This window comes from Chelmon rostratus, chromosome 12 (genome assembly GCF_017976325.1).
Source record: "Chelmon rostratus isolate fCheRos1 chromosome 12, fCheRos1.pri, whole genome shotgun sequence".
Classification (NCBI taxonomy): Eukaryota; Metazoa; Chordata; class Actinopteri; order Chaetodontiformes; family Chaetodontidae; genus Chelmon; species Chelmon rostratus.
In genome coordinates, this window is record NC_055669.1 from 4,390,044 (window position 1) to 4,406,305 (window position 16,262).

Sequence of the window (16,262 nt, forward strand, 5' to 3'; positions counted from 1 at the left end):
CCAGTAGCAAAAACTTTCTAACAGCACATCTTATTTGAATATTGATGAATTTTCCTTCACCAGTGTCTTGAGGAACCACCAGTCCACCATCAATAATGAATGTGTGATAGTCTGGGCACTGTTTTTTCCACTCATTCTGTTCAATCACTTAACTTTTTTTAGATTTCACTGCGGGGTGCCAAGCAAATCCACTTCCCCGCTCTTTCTTTCTTTCTTTCTTTCTTTCTTTTCAGCTTCGATGTCAAGCCTTTCCCTATTTTGGACTTTAAAACAGTTTCTGATGAGGACAGAAAGAGAGAGAAATGGCAGTCAAAAGGAGACCACAGAGCTGCTTAAATATTAAATGGAAGGACAGTGGCGACACAGAAAACACAATCTTCTTTTCTTATGGCTTTGCATCCAAATCCAAACGGCAATTGTCTGGTCAACAAAACAGTCAAGGGATTTAGAGTCTGAAATCCCTCTGCAAATTTTAGGCTTCGCACAATTTCAGTGGATTTCTGCTGTGTGTTTATTGTCCATTTTCTTCTTGCAGATTTCCTGTCATAGTAAAATGTACTGTAAAAAATGTAAAGTCAACATATAGGTACGGTATAGGTATATGTTCTTAAGGCAGCACATGTTTTTATCTCAAAAATGGATCAAATGACAGTGGAAAGATGCCACTCATAGCTGCAAACCCAAAGAGAATTATTCAGATTCATTGCCATGTTGGCAAACTACTGGAGACCATTTCCTCATTGGTGGCAGCACACTGGAGAAATGGGTGCATGAAGCAAAACCCCAGGGTCATGATTATCATTTCAAACTTGAAAGCTGACAAGAACGGTTAATCAGAAGGAAGAAGTTTGCATATTTCCATGTATGACATCACATGAAAATTGCTGCAGGGCATTTAAATGCTCAAACATACGGGAACATGAGTCATGACGGGGACACAAGAAGCCACTAGGTTGTGCAGTTAACGATGTTACAAGCTCAGCTTTATATCCAGCAATACTTGTATGTGACTTGACATACCTTAGTCATTATCAACACCAACATGCATGGTCTACTTGTAGATCTGTTGCTTTATGAGTGGAACACATGGAGGGAAAATAATGCATCCTGGGTTTGTCATCCACATTGGCACTGTTCAGTAGTTTAGTACTGTTTGTGTTTATGCTCTGTCACTGCTCATTTACATCATTTAAACATATCAACAGAGCCGGTCCTGCCGTGTCTCGCTCACATTACTCTGTTGAATCAGCTGCTACAGCAGTTATTACATTCTACACAGTCTCCTATCCTGGAGCAAGGCCAAATATTTCTCTCAACTCAGAATCTTTCACAAAAATTACTGAGTGGAAAGTATAAAATGTGACATTCAGGATTCGTCGTTTCACTTTACCTTCATTTAAACATGATGGTCTTCTTTATATATTTTATTTAAAGTCTGTGCCAAAGAGGCAATACAAGACAGGATGTATGTACTTAGGACAGTGAGAAAAGTCAACAGAACTAATTTGAAACTTATCAAATATCTGCAGAAAGTACAAATAAAATCCATGACTGCGTTTAAAGGCCTTACACACTCGTGGTAAACCAACATAGGTGATTTTAATTCGGTTGCCTGTTGGACCTTTTCTCAGGACTGTGTGCCAGTGTACAGACTGTGTTTCATTGACATCTATCTCACTCCGTTAGCTTGTTAGGGCAGGACAAATTCCACCGTTATCACTGTTATGATGACACAGTGTGAGACGACCTCACATAAATAGCCCACAGGACCATTCAAAAGCTTGATTCAGCACAGTCACATAGCTAAGAGGGCTTGTCTTGAATGATTTTTCATGCTTTTAGTGAGAAAGTCCTATTGTCAAATGAATGTATTTTATTCGAAGGGTTTGCAAAAAAAAGTAGTGTTTTGGCATTAACAAAACACTGTGGAATGGTTCAACCAGGCTGACAACTGAAGGACAGAAAGAGACCAAGGCCCTGAGCTCCTGAGCTCAACAGCTCAACAAGAATGGAAGAAATCACCTGTCATTGGTAAAAGCAGTGTCAAGTGCACAATAATGCCTATTACAAGCTGGAATTAACAGGCGTGTTGCTGCAGCAAAGCTTTCCTTAAGACTTTGAAATGGAAATACAGGGTTTGTCAAGGTTTGGCACCTTTGGAATTGGGTCACAGAATAACATACCGGACTGACAAATCACAGTTTAAACCTGTTTTATCCAACCAATGAGTAGACCGCAGTGGGCCCAAAGAAAAAAGGCTTCCCAAAATATTCAGAGCCCAATTGCACCATTGTGGTTCAATAATGACCCAGGGTCACTTTTCTGGACTGGAAAACAAACTCAAATCAAAGTGTATTTGGGGAAAAATGGTCACAACAGTACTCTAACCTCTCATGCAACAATGTGGGAACATTAGCTAAAGGGGAATTTTAATTATTTTATTATTCTTCTTATGGGGCCAAAACTCTGCCAAATGTAAATAATACATTTGGTGCTTGAATTCTTCTGTTCAGCTTCAAACCTGAGCAGAATAATGGAAAACACCTGCCTGTGTGTGTGTGTGTGTGTGTGTGTGTGTGTGTGCTTGTATGTTTGCAAAAACCATTTAAGTTAACCATCATAGTTAGAACACAGTTCTGTGGTTGGTGATTGGTTATTAGCAGAGCTGTAGAGGAGAAGATATGCTCAACCAGACCACTATAATGTTAAACTGCTGAATCAGAAAGATGGAGAATTAACTCAAATACAATTTTTGATCAAAACTGTTTTTTTAATCAGTTCAGTGAATGTGTGGCAAGATGACATTTCCAATGACTTTGGTCATATAATTAATTTAGCTCATGTTGATACATAGCCATAACATCCGCTCCATATAGCCTCCTATTATAGCCCAGTTGTTCTGTGTTGAATCACAAATTCCAGTCCAGAGTTTCAGTTAATGACCAGCCTGTTGGACTTATTTGCATTCCATGAGGTTACTGAACTGTGGCGAGTTGTGTTTTTGTTGCTGTTATTCAGATCATCTGCTCAGTGATAGTGGAAACAGGCGTGCATCATTAAGTGCTCTAAATGTGTGAGTGAAAGAGCACTGTCGAGCTGAGGGGTGAAACTGTCCAGCTGTAAATGTCAGTGTGTTAAAAGTAACTGCACTCATGTGTGCGCATCAATACATTGTGACTGTCAGCAATAACAAAGGACTCTCAAATGAATGTTTTCATGTTGGGTGGACCGGATTGCGTGAGCTTAATTGTTTCTTCCGTTTCAAACAGCTTTCAGAATCAGCTCCTTTCTGCATGGACTCTTGCCTACAGCTCTTTTTCTCAGCATGCCCTCTAAAGTTCTCCCAGTACCTCTAAATCTGGGGTGTTGGCACTACAGACACTGGCAGTGAGATTTCACATTCAGCTTGAGCACCATCAATTAGACACTTGCACAAGCAGCCGCCCAGTGTCCAACAAATCATAGAGGTCAGGCAAACTAAAGATGCTCGGCATTGGCGCTGGGAGATGATATGCAAATCTGTATGAGGGGGCACAAGTACAATTAATTTAGACGTGATGCTTCTGGTGACGGGAGCCACAGGGCGTTCTGGGTGCATGTTCTCTTGGTAATCTGTGCCGAGCCATTACAGAGCCATTTGGACAGTTTATCGATCAATTACAGTAAAGGGGTCATCAACAGCATTAAAACACTCAGCAGCCACACAGTCGATGTTGAGTGTTGTATCCACAAAAAAAAAAAAAAAAAAATCCTTTGATTGATTATATGAGAGAAGCAAGAGGCGTTTGTTTCCCACACTGTGAGCGCCCGCCGGAGTACCCCCCCCCCCCCCCCCCCCTCCGCCTCACTCACTCCGCCGCTCTCTCATCCGCCGGGCTGCGAGACCGAAGCAGCCTGACAGAGAAACGGCGAGGAGGGGAGAGGAAACGGAGCGACGGAGATGGCGAGCATCAACATGGGGCCGAGACCGCAGCTTCTGGGGCTCGCCTGGGTCCTCCTGGCCGTCCTAGCGCCCGATGTCCGCTGTCTGACCGGCGACGAGGACCAGAGCCAGGACACCGAGTGCAAGATGAAGAGCGTCACCGTGTCGGCGCTGCCGTTTTTGAGGGAAAACGACCTGAGCATCATGCACAGTCCGTCGGCCTCCGAGCCCAAGCTGCTGTTCTCCGTTAGGAACGATTTTCCCGGAGACGTCATGGTGGTGGACGACCTGGAAAACACGGAGCTCCCCTTCTTCGTCTTAGGTGAGTGTTAGAAAGACGACGGTGTGCGCGGTTCATTAGCCGCTAATTGAGCAGATGAACCCCCCCCTCACTCCTTATTATTACACCGGAGCGTCTGTCTATTAGCTTAGGCCTGGCTACATGTCATGTTTTCACCGTTTTGAGAAACATTACAGGCTATGTAACGACCAGAATGAGGGAGTACCGCAGTTAGCTGCGTTTTTATCACAAAATGAGAGCGTCAGTGGATGATAATTAGCGTAGCGCCTGTTATTGATACCGCCGCTGTGGGCTAAATCAACACTTAGCACTTCTTCTTCTTCTTCCAATAATAGGCCGCATAGCAGCATAATGCTAACAAAAGTGTAGTTTTTCCCATGCAGTTTCAGCCAGCTGTACATTTTCTCATGTCTTGTGTATTGTCACGAGCGCTAGCTTCCACACGTGGTTCGGCTAGCTTCATGCGCGCTGTCATCAAGCAGGAACGAGCCAAACTTCAGGACAGCTGCCTGTGCTGTCCCCCTCTCATTTGTCTTGTAATTGATTAAAACAGTTACCAGACAGAACAACTTTCAAGTTTAGACCAAACTAAGTCCACACTGACTGGACATTAATCAACAGATGGGTGGCAAATTAAAGGACAATCCTGAGTAAAAGGAGTGGAGAAGCCTAATGAATGCAGATGCTTCAACACAAGTGCATGCTAAGGTGAAGAAGTTAGCATCCAGTCATGCTCTGTGGCTTAGATAACGATGCTCAGGCCCAGTTGGTTCTGATTTGGTGTCAAGATGGCAAGAGCAAAGAGGGCTCATTGTTAGGGCGCAGATGGCAGGAGTCACAAAGACAGCACAACTGGCCAGTGTTTCAATAGCAAGAGTGACCAGAGTGGCATCTGCGTTTAGATCTATGGGAGACACATCAGGCAGGCTGGTCAGAAACTGTGGTGGACACTGATGACCACGCTGCTTGTGCAGGAGTGTGATACGTAAGGAAAATCCCAAGAGCAACACATCCTCAGGTGACCGAGAAAGTCAATGCAGGTGTGATCAGACTGTGTCAGCAAACACAGTCCATCCACAACGACATAGAGAAGCATGTTATGGCAGAGTCGCAGGGTATAAACCCCTCACATCTGAGAGTTCACTGGTTCTGAAGCCACAGGCACCGCCCAACAGAAAAAGGAAAACGGTTAGATAAATCATCCTTCACCATATTCTCGACAAGTGGCCAAGTGCGTGTGTGGCGTTTGCCAAGAGAGCAGCACAGGCCTGATAGCTACCCCAACAGTGGGGGGAACCGGTGGCTCTTCAATGCTGACATTGTTTGGCTCTACTTGGCCCCATACAGGGAGGCGTCACTGCAAATCAATACAAAGTTGTTCTGAATGATCACTTTTGTCCTATGATGTCACATTTCTTTTCTGATGATGGGAGTGTTCTCTTCCTGGATGACAGTGGCCCATCCATGGGGCGAGAGGGGTCGCTGAATTGTTTGATGAGTATGAAAATGTTGTGAATCACATGCTCTGACCTTTGCAGCCACCAGATCTCAACCCAGTTGAACACCGAGCACCTTATTGAGACACTTGGTGCTGTACATCTGAATAACAGTGAGTTGGACAGAAAGTGGCAAGGTTAGTGTTGTGGAAGTTAGCTGGCTGCTGTCCATGGTGCTGAATCGCATCTGCACGGCTTCATGGCAAGTTGCTGCCGCTGTGAACATTTCCCTCTACTACTGAGAACACACACTGTGTGGGCTGTGTGTGGTTTGCAATGTAACATCTATACACCCAGGTAGCTTTATGTCTTTGGGAGTGTTTGTGTGAGGATTTAGTGTTGTTACTGGTGGCTCTGGGCCTGATTGTACACTCATTTGGTGTTCGTTTCTTGGCCCAAGCAAGAAATCAACAGGAAAGCGGTTAAAAGCGTTCCCAGTATGTGAGTGTTTGTTGATTTTTATACCAACTGGCTGTTTAACCTGTCTATGTAACTTTGTGGTCACTTTGTGAAGCAGTTTTCCTGTTTGAATTCCAATTTCATCCCTACATTGTACCTGGATACTGTAGTTTTCTGTTCCTCTCTGTAGTGCCTTTTTGATGAAGTTGAGCCATGCTGGCAGAGAAACTAGGCTTCAGTTTCTCACATAATTTATGTAAAAAATCAACAGAAATACAGTATGCTCAACCATACATATACTGTATGCTTTAGAAAGATATGACTAAGATTGGTAGTTGTTAGCATCATTTGAGTGGCATGGATTGCACGGTTGCTCTGCAGATATCATAAATACTCATAAATAAACTCCTCATAGCTTCATGTAGAAATTTGAGCTTTTGTCAAGTATTTTTTGGGGGTCTTTTTATTTTTTACCTTTGTCAGATGGCACACAGTAGGCTGACAGGAAGTGAGGAGGGAAAGAGAAAGTCGGATGACATGGCTGGAAGTGAAGTGATTACATGTCCAGCATTAAAGCATTAAGCTTAAACCCCTGGACCATCAGGAAGACCATGAACATTTTTCAAGGCATACTGGCATACAGTATTCTGAATTTAATGCTGTAATTCAAACAGTATTAAACATGCAGATGATTTCATTGTAATGTCCGTAAAATCGCTTTCATTCAAGGTTTTATCCAACCTCACCAGCTACAACAACCCTTGATGCAATCATGCACACTGCGGTATTACTTCTAAATAAACACAGCAGGCTTTCCCTGCCTATCTAACTCAAAGGCGGGCCGGCATTGTACTATTGTCGGATAAAAAAAGTGTTATGTTTTTGTGGACGCAACGGGATAATTCACGACTTCTGCAAGATGCAAGTGATGAATTGCCTTTAGAAGTGAGGCAAATTCATGTGTGTTTGCAACAAAAGCTGGGTTATCTTAACTTATAGAAATGAATAGGACTGGATATCAAACCTCAGCAGTCTACTTTTTTAGCGCGTGACACATGACAGATCATTTTAGAAAGCAGAAATGCACCACTCTGAAGTTAGATTTGAGTTGGATATTTAGCAAAAGTTCGCTCTGGATCCAGCGGCATCTTACTCATTTTCACCCAGTGTTGGCAGTAAGTTGATGGTTAGCTCACCTCCGCTCACCCCCTCAGTCCTGCAGGGGTTTCACTATCAATAAATGACCGTTGGAATGACACAAAACCAATATTAATTTCAATACCTTCATGCTCACTTGCCAATATTAGTGAACATTCTGATAAAAAAATACATAAATTGTTCTCATGTGGCACACCTGCTTTGTTTGCTAATGTGCATTCGTTTGTTTCACATACATTCAAATAATTTGTAAAGAAAATAGTTGCAGTGTTTTAAATAAATTCCATGTCTTGTGATCCAGTGACTCCAGATCAATGTCTAACATTATTACTACACTGGACAAATAGGACACAACTCTTTCTATTGCTTAGTGCTTCTTCTGTTTCAGGTACAGTATCTGTTCACTGGTCACGTTGGAAAGCTGTTTTCCACCATCATTGTTGTTGCTTTTTCCATCAGGCGCTGTACTTTTGATACATAGTTTTGGACAATATAAACCTTACATATATTGTCTAAAGTTAGAAAAGTTTCTTAATGTAGCTTAAGAACAGTACGTGAACACACCAAGGAATCTCATTCAATGTACAGCTGCTGACTAACTAAAGATTACAATTATTATTATTATGGGGATGCCCCCATAATAATAGTTTTTTGACCCTGATCCTGATCGAAGTCCTTCAGTGTTGGGTATCTGCTGATGAGGTCTGTCCGATCTGATACTCATAGTTACTTCAGTGTTGGTTAATATCTTACACACTGAGAAAACTGCAGTTGCTGCTGAATCTGACACACCCTGTTTTTTCAGGAGCTACTTGATCCAAAGCCACAGAAGGACCCGGTTGCGAATGATTACATTTATAAGCTTGCATTTTTTGATCTGATATGAATGGAGGTGTAACTGGGAGAGTGTAGTTCCTGAATAACTGACGTGATCCGCGAGAGAGAAGACATCTCACTCTGCTGGAGTCAGTTTGAGCTGACTGTGCAGTGGTGTTACAGAGCCCACACAAACGGGTCCAGGCCCTGGCTGTAAGGAGCACTTTCACTAGATGAAAGGCCGAGTTTCATTTTGGCCTGTTATAAAGTTACTCACAGAATTAATGTTAATGCGCGACAGCCGATGTGACCTGCCGCAGGCGACGTTCGTCACTTTAACCAGTGATAGTGATGGTCAGCGTGGTGAAGAGCTGCTGTCTGAACGTTTGAGCTCAGCTCATCCTTTTACCGGCCTCAGTGTCTGAACTCACACTGACCCGCTCACTGGTACACCCAAATCATTTTTCACATCACACACTCTAATTTTCACTCTCATATGCAGTGAAATGAGGCACTGTGGGCTATCATAAAGGAGAGCAGTGCTGCAACACAAGCAGGCTGAGGACAAACCTCAGCAGATTACAACTGTACAGGAAAGAGGATCAGAATTTGACTGGCTTTATTTTCGCCAATACTCATCCTTGAGATCAGCTCGGACAACTAATTATTTCCACAATCTATCAAGCTGTCCCTTTTAATTAATTGCTTAATTGTTTAGATTAGAAAATGTCAGATAGCAGTGAAGGTTATGCTTTCATAGTTTCTCAGATCCTAAGACGAGATCTTCCAGAACGCAAAGATATTCAAGTTACAATAATGGAAAACATAGAAAAGCAGCAAAAATGAATCCTGAATCCTGTATGTTGATATAGATTTGACAGCAGTGTTCCTGTTTCATTTGGGGGAACGTTCAGAAGTACACTGGAGAAGTGTGACTGATTACAAGTCTTACAAACCTGAATCACTTTTTTCCCTCTGTGACCAAGTAGAAGTTGTGCAGTACTTTGGAAACCAGTGTCATTATGCATTCATTCTGTTATATTGTACAGTACTTCAGAAGGCACTGCAGTATAAACAATAGGATTTCCATGTCTGTTTTAATTAACAGACATAAGGATGCTGGGAACAGTCCTTTGATGGTCCCTGATGATATTTGCAGTATTGTTGAGTGCTTTACGCCGTGAGACCGCGGTGACTCTTTGAATAGCTTGAATAGTTAATTTAAAGACCTAATTTAGACAACAGTTAATTCATTATGGGGTGGAGGGAATAAGCTAAGGAAAATGCACAGCACAACAGATCTCAAGACTGGTGTTGCATATTAATGAGTCTGAATGTGTGTCTGACATTTCCTTACGTAGCGTTCTACTACAGGACAGAAAACTTTTAATGAAAACTGACGCCGGGGAGCCCGGCACCGCACCGCATTTGTGGTGCAAGTAGCATCCCTGCTCCTCAAATACAAACACTGGAGCAGCTGCAGCCTTTTATTTATTTCGTTTTCTTTTGTTTGGTGCTTGATTTCCTTTGCTGTTTAACAAAATCTCTTTTGTGAAATAAGGGCTGGCAGCTTTGAATTACAAACCAGAGCCTTCACTTGTTCGTGTCTTCTCAGGAAACAAACTTTACGTTCACATTGTGTGGCTGTATTGATAACAAGCAGTAATCACATTTAAAGCAGTGTTTAAGCAGTACTGCGATAAGAGGCCTGCTGAATGCTGTCTGAGCAAGCACTGAACTCTTTCTGGCTGCTGTTAAGGAACCAGTTGGCATGATCTCGCACTCGCCCTCTCCATGGCTGTTTGAGTCTGCCTCAGCCTCGTTATGATTAATGTTGTACATGGTTCCTCTCAGCATATTTTTATATCCCTCCACCACTATACGTGGTGTGTGGGACATTATGCCAGGTGTCTGAGTGTAAACACATACAGTAGGCCGACCCGACCGCAGCAATAACGGCAGCGCAGGTTCCTGTTGAGTCAAACAGATGATCTCATCTGATCTGATCTTGTAGCTTCATCAGGGGTAAACGTCGAGAAATTCCTCAGGTTTAAGGAAGTGACTGGGTTCAGACCAGGTCATTATTGTTGCCAAGGCTCTTGACTCTCACCCACACCCAGTTCATCAGGGGTGCAATGGTACATGTATTCATGGTAACTCCATTTGGTAGAGGCCTTTCAGAGTGGTTCCTGACCTCAGACAAAATAATCACCATGCATTGCTTTGATTCCAATACAGAAATCAGTGCGTCGAATGTTAATTGCAATGTAAACATAAACAATGTTAATCATGTTAGGTGATGGAAAGCCCTCCCATATCATTTAGATACCTGTGTTCCATGATCATTATGGTTGCTCAGTGAATTATAGCTTGTTTTGTTTTGGTTTGCCCTAACCAGTCAATTGTGAATTACGCAGCTGCCACTTCAATGTCATTTTCAGTCAATGCAGAAGCTATGCTATCGGCTGCTGCGAGCAGTTAATTAAACTTGATGGTATGCAATGCTATTTTCGTAACCAAGGTCATATTCTCATAACTGTGGCCTCAGATTCAGGAAATGCATGATTTCAATCGCTTGTCTCTGGTTTTGATTGGAAGTAAAGTAGTTAGTAGGCCCCTGAATTAGCTATTGTAGCTTACTGCAACGGGATCTATTTCTGGGCCAGACTAGGTTATTTAGACTAAAGCGTGCACATATACAGAGTTTTGTAGTTCTGTTGGACCAACTCCATGGCATTGGCCGTTTGGCAGGGGGATAATTCCTGCCCTGCTTTAGGAGTGGTTTCAGAAAGACATTTTTACACTTTCTTCTGTCATGAAAATGTGTCACCACAGACATACCACTGACGGAAATTCAGCCACCCTGCAACCTTCCAGGCCTGGAGTGCTTGACAGTAAGAAAACTGAGCATCACTCAGAAACGACACTTGCAGGTTTTGACTTGAGACCCTGACCACTTCAGTCACTCTAATATACAGTACTGCAGCTTACTGCACAATACACCTGGATTTGATGGCAGCAACATGTCTCATGTTGGGACAGGAGCAACAAATGATTAGGCAAGTTGTGGAATGTTCCAAAAACACCTGTTTGGATCATTCCACAGGTAAGCAGGTTGATTGGTGACAGGTGATAGTATCATGAGTGGGTATGAAAGGGGCATCTGTGTTCCCCGTACATGGCCTTTACTTGGGCAAGCACCCAGGTATATTTTGCGACCCATTTTAGTGTTTTTGAACGTCCTCTCGCTCTACTCCACCCCCTGACAGGTGCACACGCTCTTCAGAGAAACAGAGAGAGACGTTCTCTGGGACTTCCTCCCTCCTGTACGTGCACTGATGGTAGTGTGACTTGTGCTTTTTAATGCAAGCCTGCTTAAGTCATTGTTTTGTAAAAGCTGGTATGTGCACCCGGTTGGTGCTGAGCCTCCTCCACTCGCAGCTCACCTGCCAAAATGGAATCGCAGGTGTAAAGAATCCAAAACGTGAGTTGTTATAACATACTGCTGACAAAGAAAATCAACAGGGTAGACTCATACAGGGAGAGAGAGGCAGGGCAGAGCAAGCCTGTGTGTGTGTGTGTGTGTGTGCGCGCGCAGTAGGAGACCAGAGGCGTAGACGTGTGTGTGGGGAAAACTGAAGGGAAAAGCAAGGTGAATATTTGAAAGCAGCTTGTGAGCGACCACTGAAGTAAGGTGGAAAATTAAGTATAATAAGAAATGGTGAAACTTGAAATACCTCACTGGAAATAAGGTAATGTATTCCCCCCGCCCCCGCCCCCTGCCACACTTAGACTGTCATTCAGCGGGAAACGCTGCTCAGCTAAACCCAGTAGTTATTTGAATTTTTGAGACCTCGGTGAGACAGAGATCAGAAATTTTCAAGGGATGGTCTCAGTGTTCTAGTTAAAGGCGAAAACTTGAAGCTGTATGCCTCATTTTGGGAAGAGAAAAAAGGAATCTTGTTATGAGGCATGCTGAGATTCTTTTATTTCCCTCAGCCCATCAACCTCTTTGAAGTAACATCATTTATCAACTGCTGCTGGTTTTAAATGCATGCTTGCGTGTGTGTGTGTGTGTGTTGGGGGCGGTAGGTTGGGTGCGATTTAAATTCTTCATTTTTTTTTTCCACCTTCTACATTGGCTCACAGTTTTCTCGCCAAATTGCTTCTCTGTGAAGCATCTAAGACGCAGTTTGAAAAGGGGGATTGTGTGACTGACAGTAAATTTCAGCTGCAGGACTGCAGCCACTCGTTAGTGTCAGAGAAGCCCGGCTACGTTATTAGAAATTTACCCTTTTGGTGTTGTGCCATAAATTGTGCGGGGGGCGAGGTAATAAAGTCGCCCTCTGGGAGAGTCTCGAGCTGTGTTTGCTCTGGCGGTGATTTGCACGTCTCAGCCGGGGGCTTGGAAAGAAGTCAGCCCTTAACTGCATCCCATTCAAATCAGCTTTCTGAACAATAATTTGGCTGGTGCAGTTCAAATCGATGCCATAGAAAGTTTCATATTGCTGCCAGTGTAAATGGAGTTCAACTCCACTGCTGCTTGTACTTCATATGTCAACGTTGTGTCCTGAAAGCTCTTCTTAAAGCTGGTTTGTTGTTCATATTTGGCAATGCTGACAGGACATCTACAGCTGCAAGGTGTTTCACCTCGTTGTTGTTGGTATGCAGTGAATGTCTCTGACCAATCCTGTAATGTGAAAATGAAATAGAACAATGTTGATGTTGTTGCAGCCCAGCAAACCTGGACACAGCTACAACTTAGAGTTTATGTTTGTTGGTGATTGTTGTTCTTATTCTGTCAGCCAATGAATCATCTAGTCTAGAAGATGTCAGAAACTATTGAAAAATCCTTTTATTTCAATCATTTTCATTTCTCAGAGCCCAAGATGCTGTTTGCAGAGAAGTTTAACTGTTCCAGCTACTTGTGCCAGCTGTCAGTTAATCCATGAGCGACTCCTTCAGTAACTAGCTGCTAGCCTCCTGCTGGATAATGACATGAGTTGATCCCCTGGAGTCCTTATCTCGAGAACTGCTCACCAGGCTTTCGGGTTTTTCGAGCATCATCAAGACAGTCCACTCTCAAGCCAAGTGTAAATTGTACAAACACTGGCATGCAAAAGCCATGACGACCAGACAACTGTAAAGCCATCTTGTGAAACTAACAGTAGCTACAGTATCTGTTGCTGGATTAGTTTGCAGGTGTCAGTCTTTGTAGCCTGCTATTTCAATCTAGAAATGAAAACCAGTAAATCCACAATTAAAATCAGGTGAAGCTGAAAGATTGCTTAGTGGTTTCACAACACCTTCCACAGGTCTTCAAAACATAAGCATCACTAACTGTTAATTATGGACAGCAACTCCAACCACAGCAGTTTCACCACACTGGAAAACAAACATGAATTACAAAGCATCAGGCGTTTCGGCTTGATTGGAAGTGCGCTCCGTCACCATCAGGAAAACCTGCTTGTGGCTGTATCGGAGAAACAAACAGTCCTTTTTGTTTGAATGACTCCTGACCAGCTGCTCTCTGGTGTCTCCGCCAAAGGTGGAGCATAAACATTGTGTGGACCTCCATTTCAGTGCTGCTTCACATAACTTGTCCCTTACTGTGTGCCACTTTGAGTTTTCCCAGAGTGAATTCAGGCTTCTCTTGCATATAACACCAGTTCAGTCGCTGTAATCCAAACAAGGCCGATCTGTCACACTGGCCATATCGTAAGACCCACTTTACTGCTATAGGACAAGTTGGAAAACTGGTGGGAAGTTTCAATAGTCTGCCAAATGATAGCAGATACTACTTTAGAGAAGAAATTCCAGCCTGGAATGAGACCCTGGTGTGAAACAGTAGGCTGGAGCTGTGTCCCTCTGAGCAATTAAAACTTCCTTCATTTTCTCCGGTCATAATGAATATGTTACAGAGACATCTAATTACTGTACACGCAGGGTGTCAGAGACACTTTGCTGAGCCTAGTGGGCACACGACTCTTTTATTAATTGGATTTTCACGCTGACCTGTGCTTTTTTTCAGCGTAGGTGAGTTACTTAATCCTCGCCAGCCTCTGAGCAGCTATAGAACCACGGCTGGTCAATGCTCCTTGCTTTGGGGAAAGCTTAGGGTTTACGACCAGAGTCCTTTTTGGGCCATTATTACAGCTGCTTATAAAACAGTTTTATCGGCTATGCGCGGCAACATCAAAAAAAATCGAAAAGTTGCTAAACATGAGTAAAAGTGAATAAATCATGTCATAACTAATAATGGACAAAACCAGAAAAATAAGACCCAGGTTGAAAACAGCAGAACTTTCTTGTGTGGGACACAGGGTTACAGAAGAGACAATAGGAAATTCATCACTAAACTGATTAATAGTCTTCATGCCAGTTTCCTGTTTGATAATAAACTGGCTGTCTTTGGGTTTTTTGCGATGTTGGTTGGACAAAGATTTGGGGTAAGTGAAAACTCTGGTTGACATTTGTCATCATTTAATATTTTTATGTTTGTTTTCATTATTTTTTTAAACAAAAAATCAAAAATACAGGCATTATGTATGTGTATATATCAAAAATATTCAGAACAGTGACTCTTATGAAGCAGGTGCAATATGCACATATGCATTTTGAGAATATGGGAGCAGTCCAGTGAGATGGCACTGCACATACTGAAACTTGTTCAGCTGTGAAAGCATTTATGCCCTCAATCTAAATTATTTATTTCTACCAGGACACAGAATTGGGATTGAGACCATGAGGGGTCACAAAATAAGTTTGAGGGGTTGTAAGATGATTAACAAGATAGAACCCAGGAAAATAATACTCGTGCTAACTTGGCTGTTTGTCGAGGGAGTTTCTGGATAATTTCCATCTTCAGGCCTCTAAATATGAAATAAAGATGAGTCATTTCACTCTCAAATGTTGACTTGAAGGCTGAGTAGTGCTGACTGATCTGAGATGCTTACCAACATAATATGCTATCTATTTATGACATGAGCTATGTTCCAGTGCCACACTATACAAATACTGCACTGTAATGAAATGTGGACTATTCCAGTATATAGACATGGCTGTGCTAACAGGAAATGTGCTGCCCTGGTGAACACTCAAACTCATGCCAGTTTCACATTTCAGTAACGTGTCCAAAAAATAAACCAAACCAAAAAACTGTAACCACTTCCAGATAGTTTACAAGTTTGTACAATTTATAGTAAATCGTCAGAAACGCATGAACACATATGGCTTCATGTGGATATATTGGTGAGGTGAACTCCCTCTTCACAATTCATTCATCACAAGGTATCCTGATATGAGACAGGGATGAGGATGGAGGGACTGCAGTCACCAGCAGACTCACTGCTGCTGGTATGAGGGGTACAGTGCAGTGAGCTGCAGCATTGTATATTAGACTGATTGAAGTGAAAACCTGCGAGTGTGTTTTTCTGAGTGATGCTCAGTCTTTTTACTGTCCAAGGACCATGTCAGTGGTACGCCTGTGGTGACACATATTCGTGACAGTATTAAACTGTCTTTCTGACGCCACTCCTAAAGCATTGTAATCTACTTCTCCATTTTCCATACATATTCTCCATGCTGAATGTTCCAAATGCCAGTATGTTTTTGTCCAAAATATGCCTGAATGCACCCTAACCCTAACCCACTAATGGAAGCAGTAAACAGTATATTTTCAGGCAAATCAATACATGTATATGTCAAGGATTAGCAAATGATCACATTCTGTTTTATTTATGCTTCGTATGTTGTCAGATTTGTGTTGAATGTCTCTTGCACATACGGTGCTGCTGAGTGCAGCTTTGTCTGAGGCCACAGACTCTATGTATTTGAGTGAATCTGAATGATTAACCTGCACGTGGGGCAATCTGTCATGTACACATGCAAGGCAGGTCAACTAATTAAACTTACTCTAAAGCTGATGTCTGATTTCTATGAAACTTGTTTGCGTATATGATGAAACTAAAAACAATACAACCTGTGCAAACGCTGCACTGTTATTGTAAGTCTCCGCCTCTGAATACTCATGAAAGAGGATGAGGTGATTTAATTTGATTGGTCACAATTGACACTAGCCCTGACTTCCATTTCTTTTTCCATGTTCCGTCCCTTTCAGGACTCGGCCACCTTTGTGTTTCACCGCGGCAGTCCATCTTGTCCGGCACTC

At 42.7% G+C, this 16,262-nt stretch overlaps 1 protein-coding gene across 1 annotated transcript in view; it reads left to right on the forward strand.

Moving 5' to 3' along the window:
- The first annotated feature begins 3,940 nt into the window (after window positions 1-3,940).
- Window positions 3,941-16,262, forward strand: part of astn1 (astrotactin 1) — a 352,841-nt gene continuing 340,519 nt past the window's right edge. Inside the window, exon 1 of the mRNA XM_041949058.1 lies at window positions 3,941-4,244. Within this exon, the coding sequence (XP_041804992.1) occupies window positions 3,941-4,244 (304 nt within the window). The remainder of the gene's footprint in view (window positions 4,245-16,262) is intronic.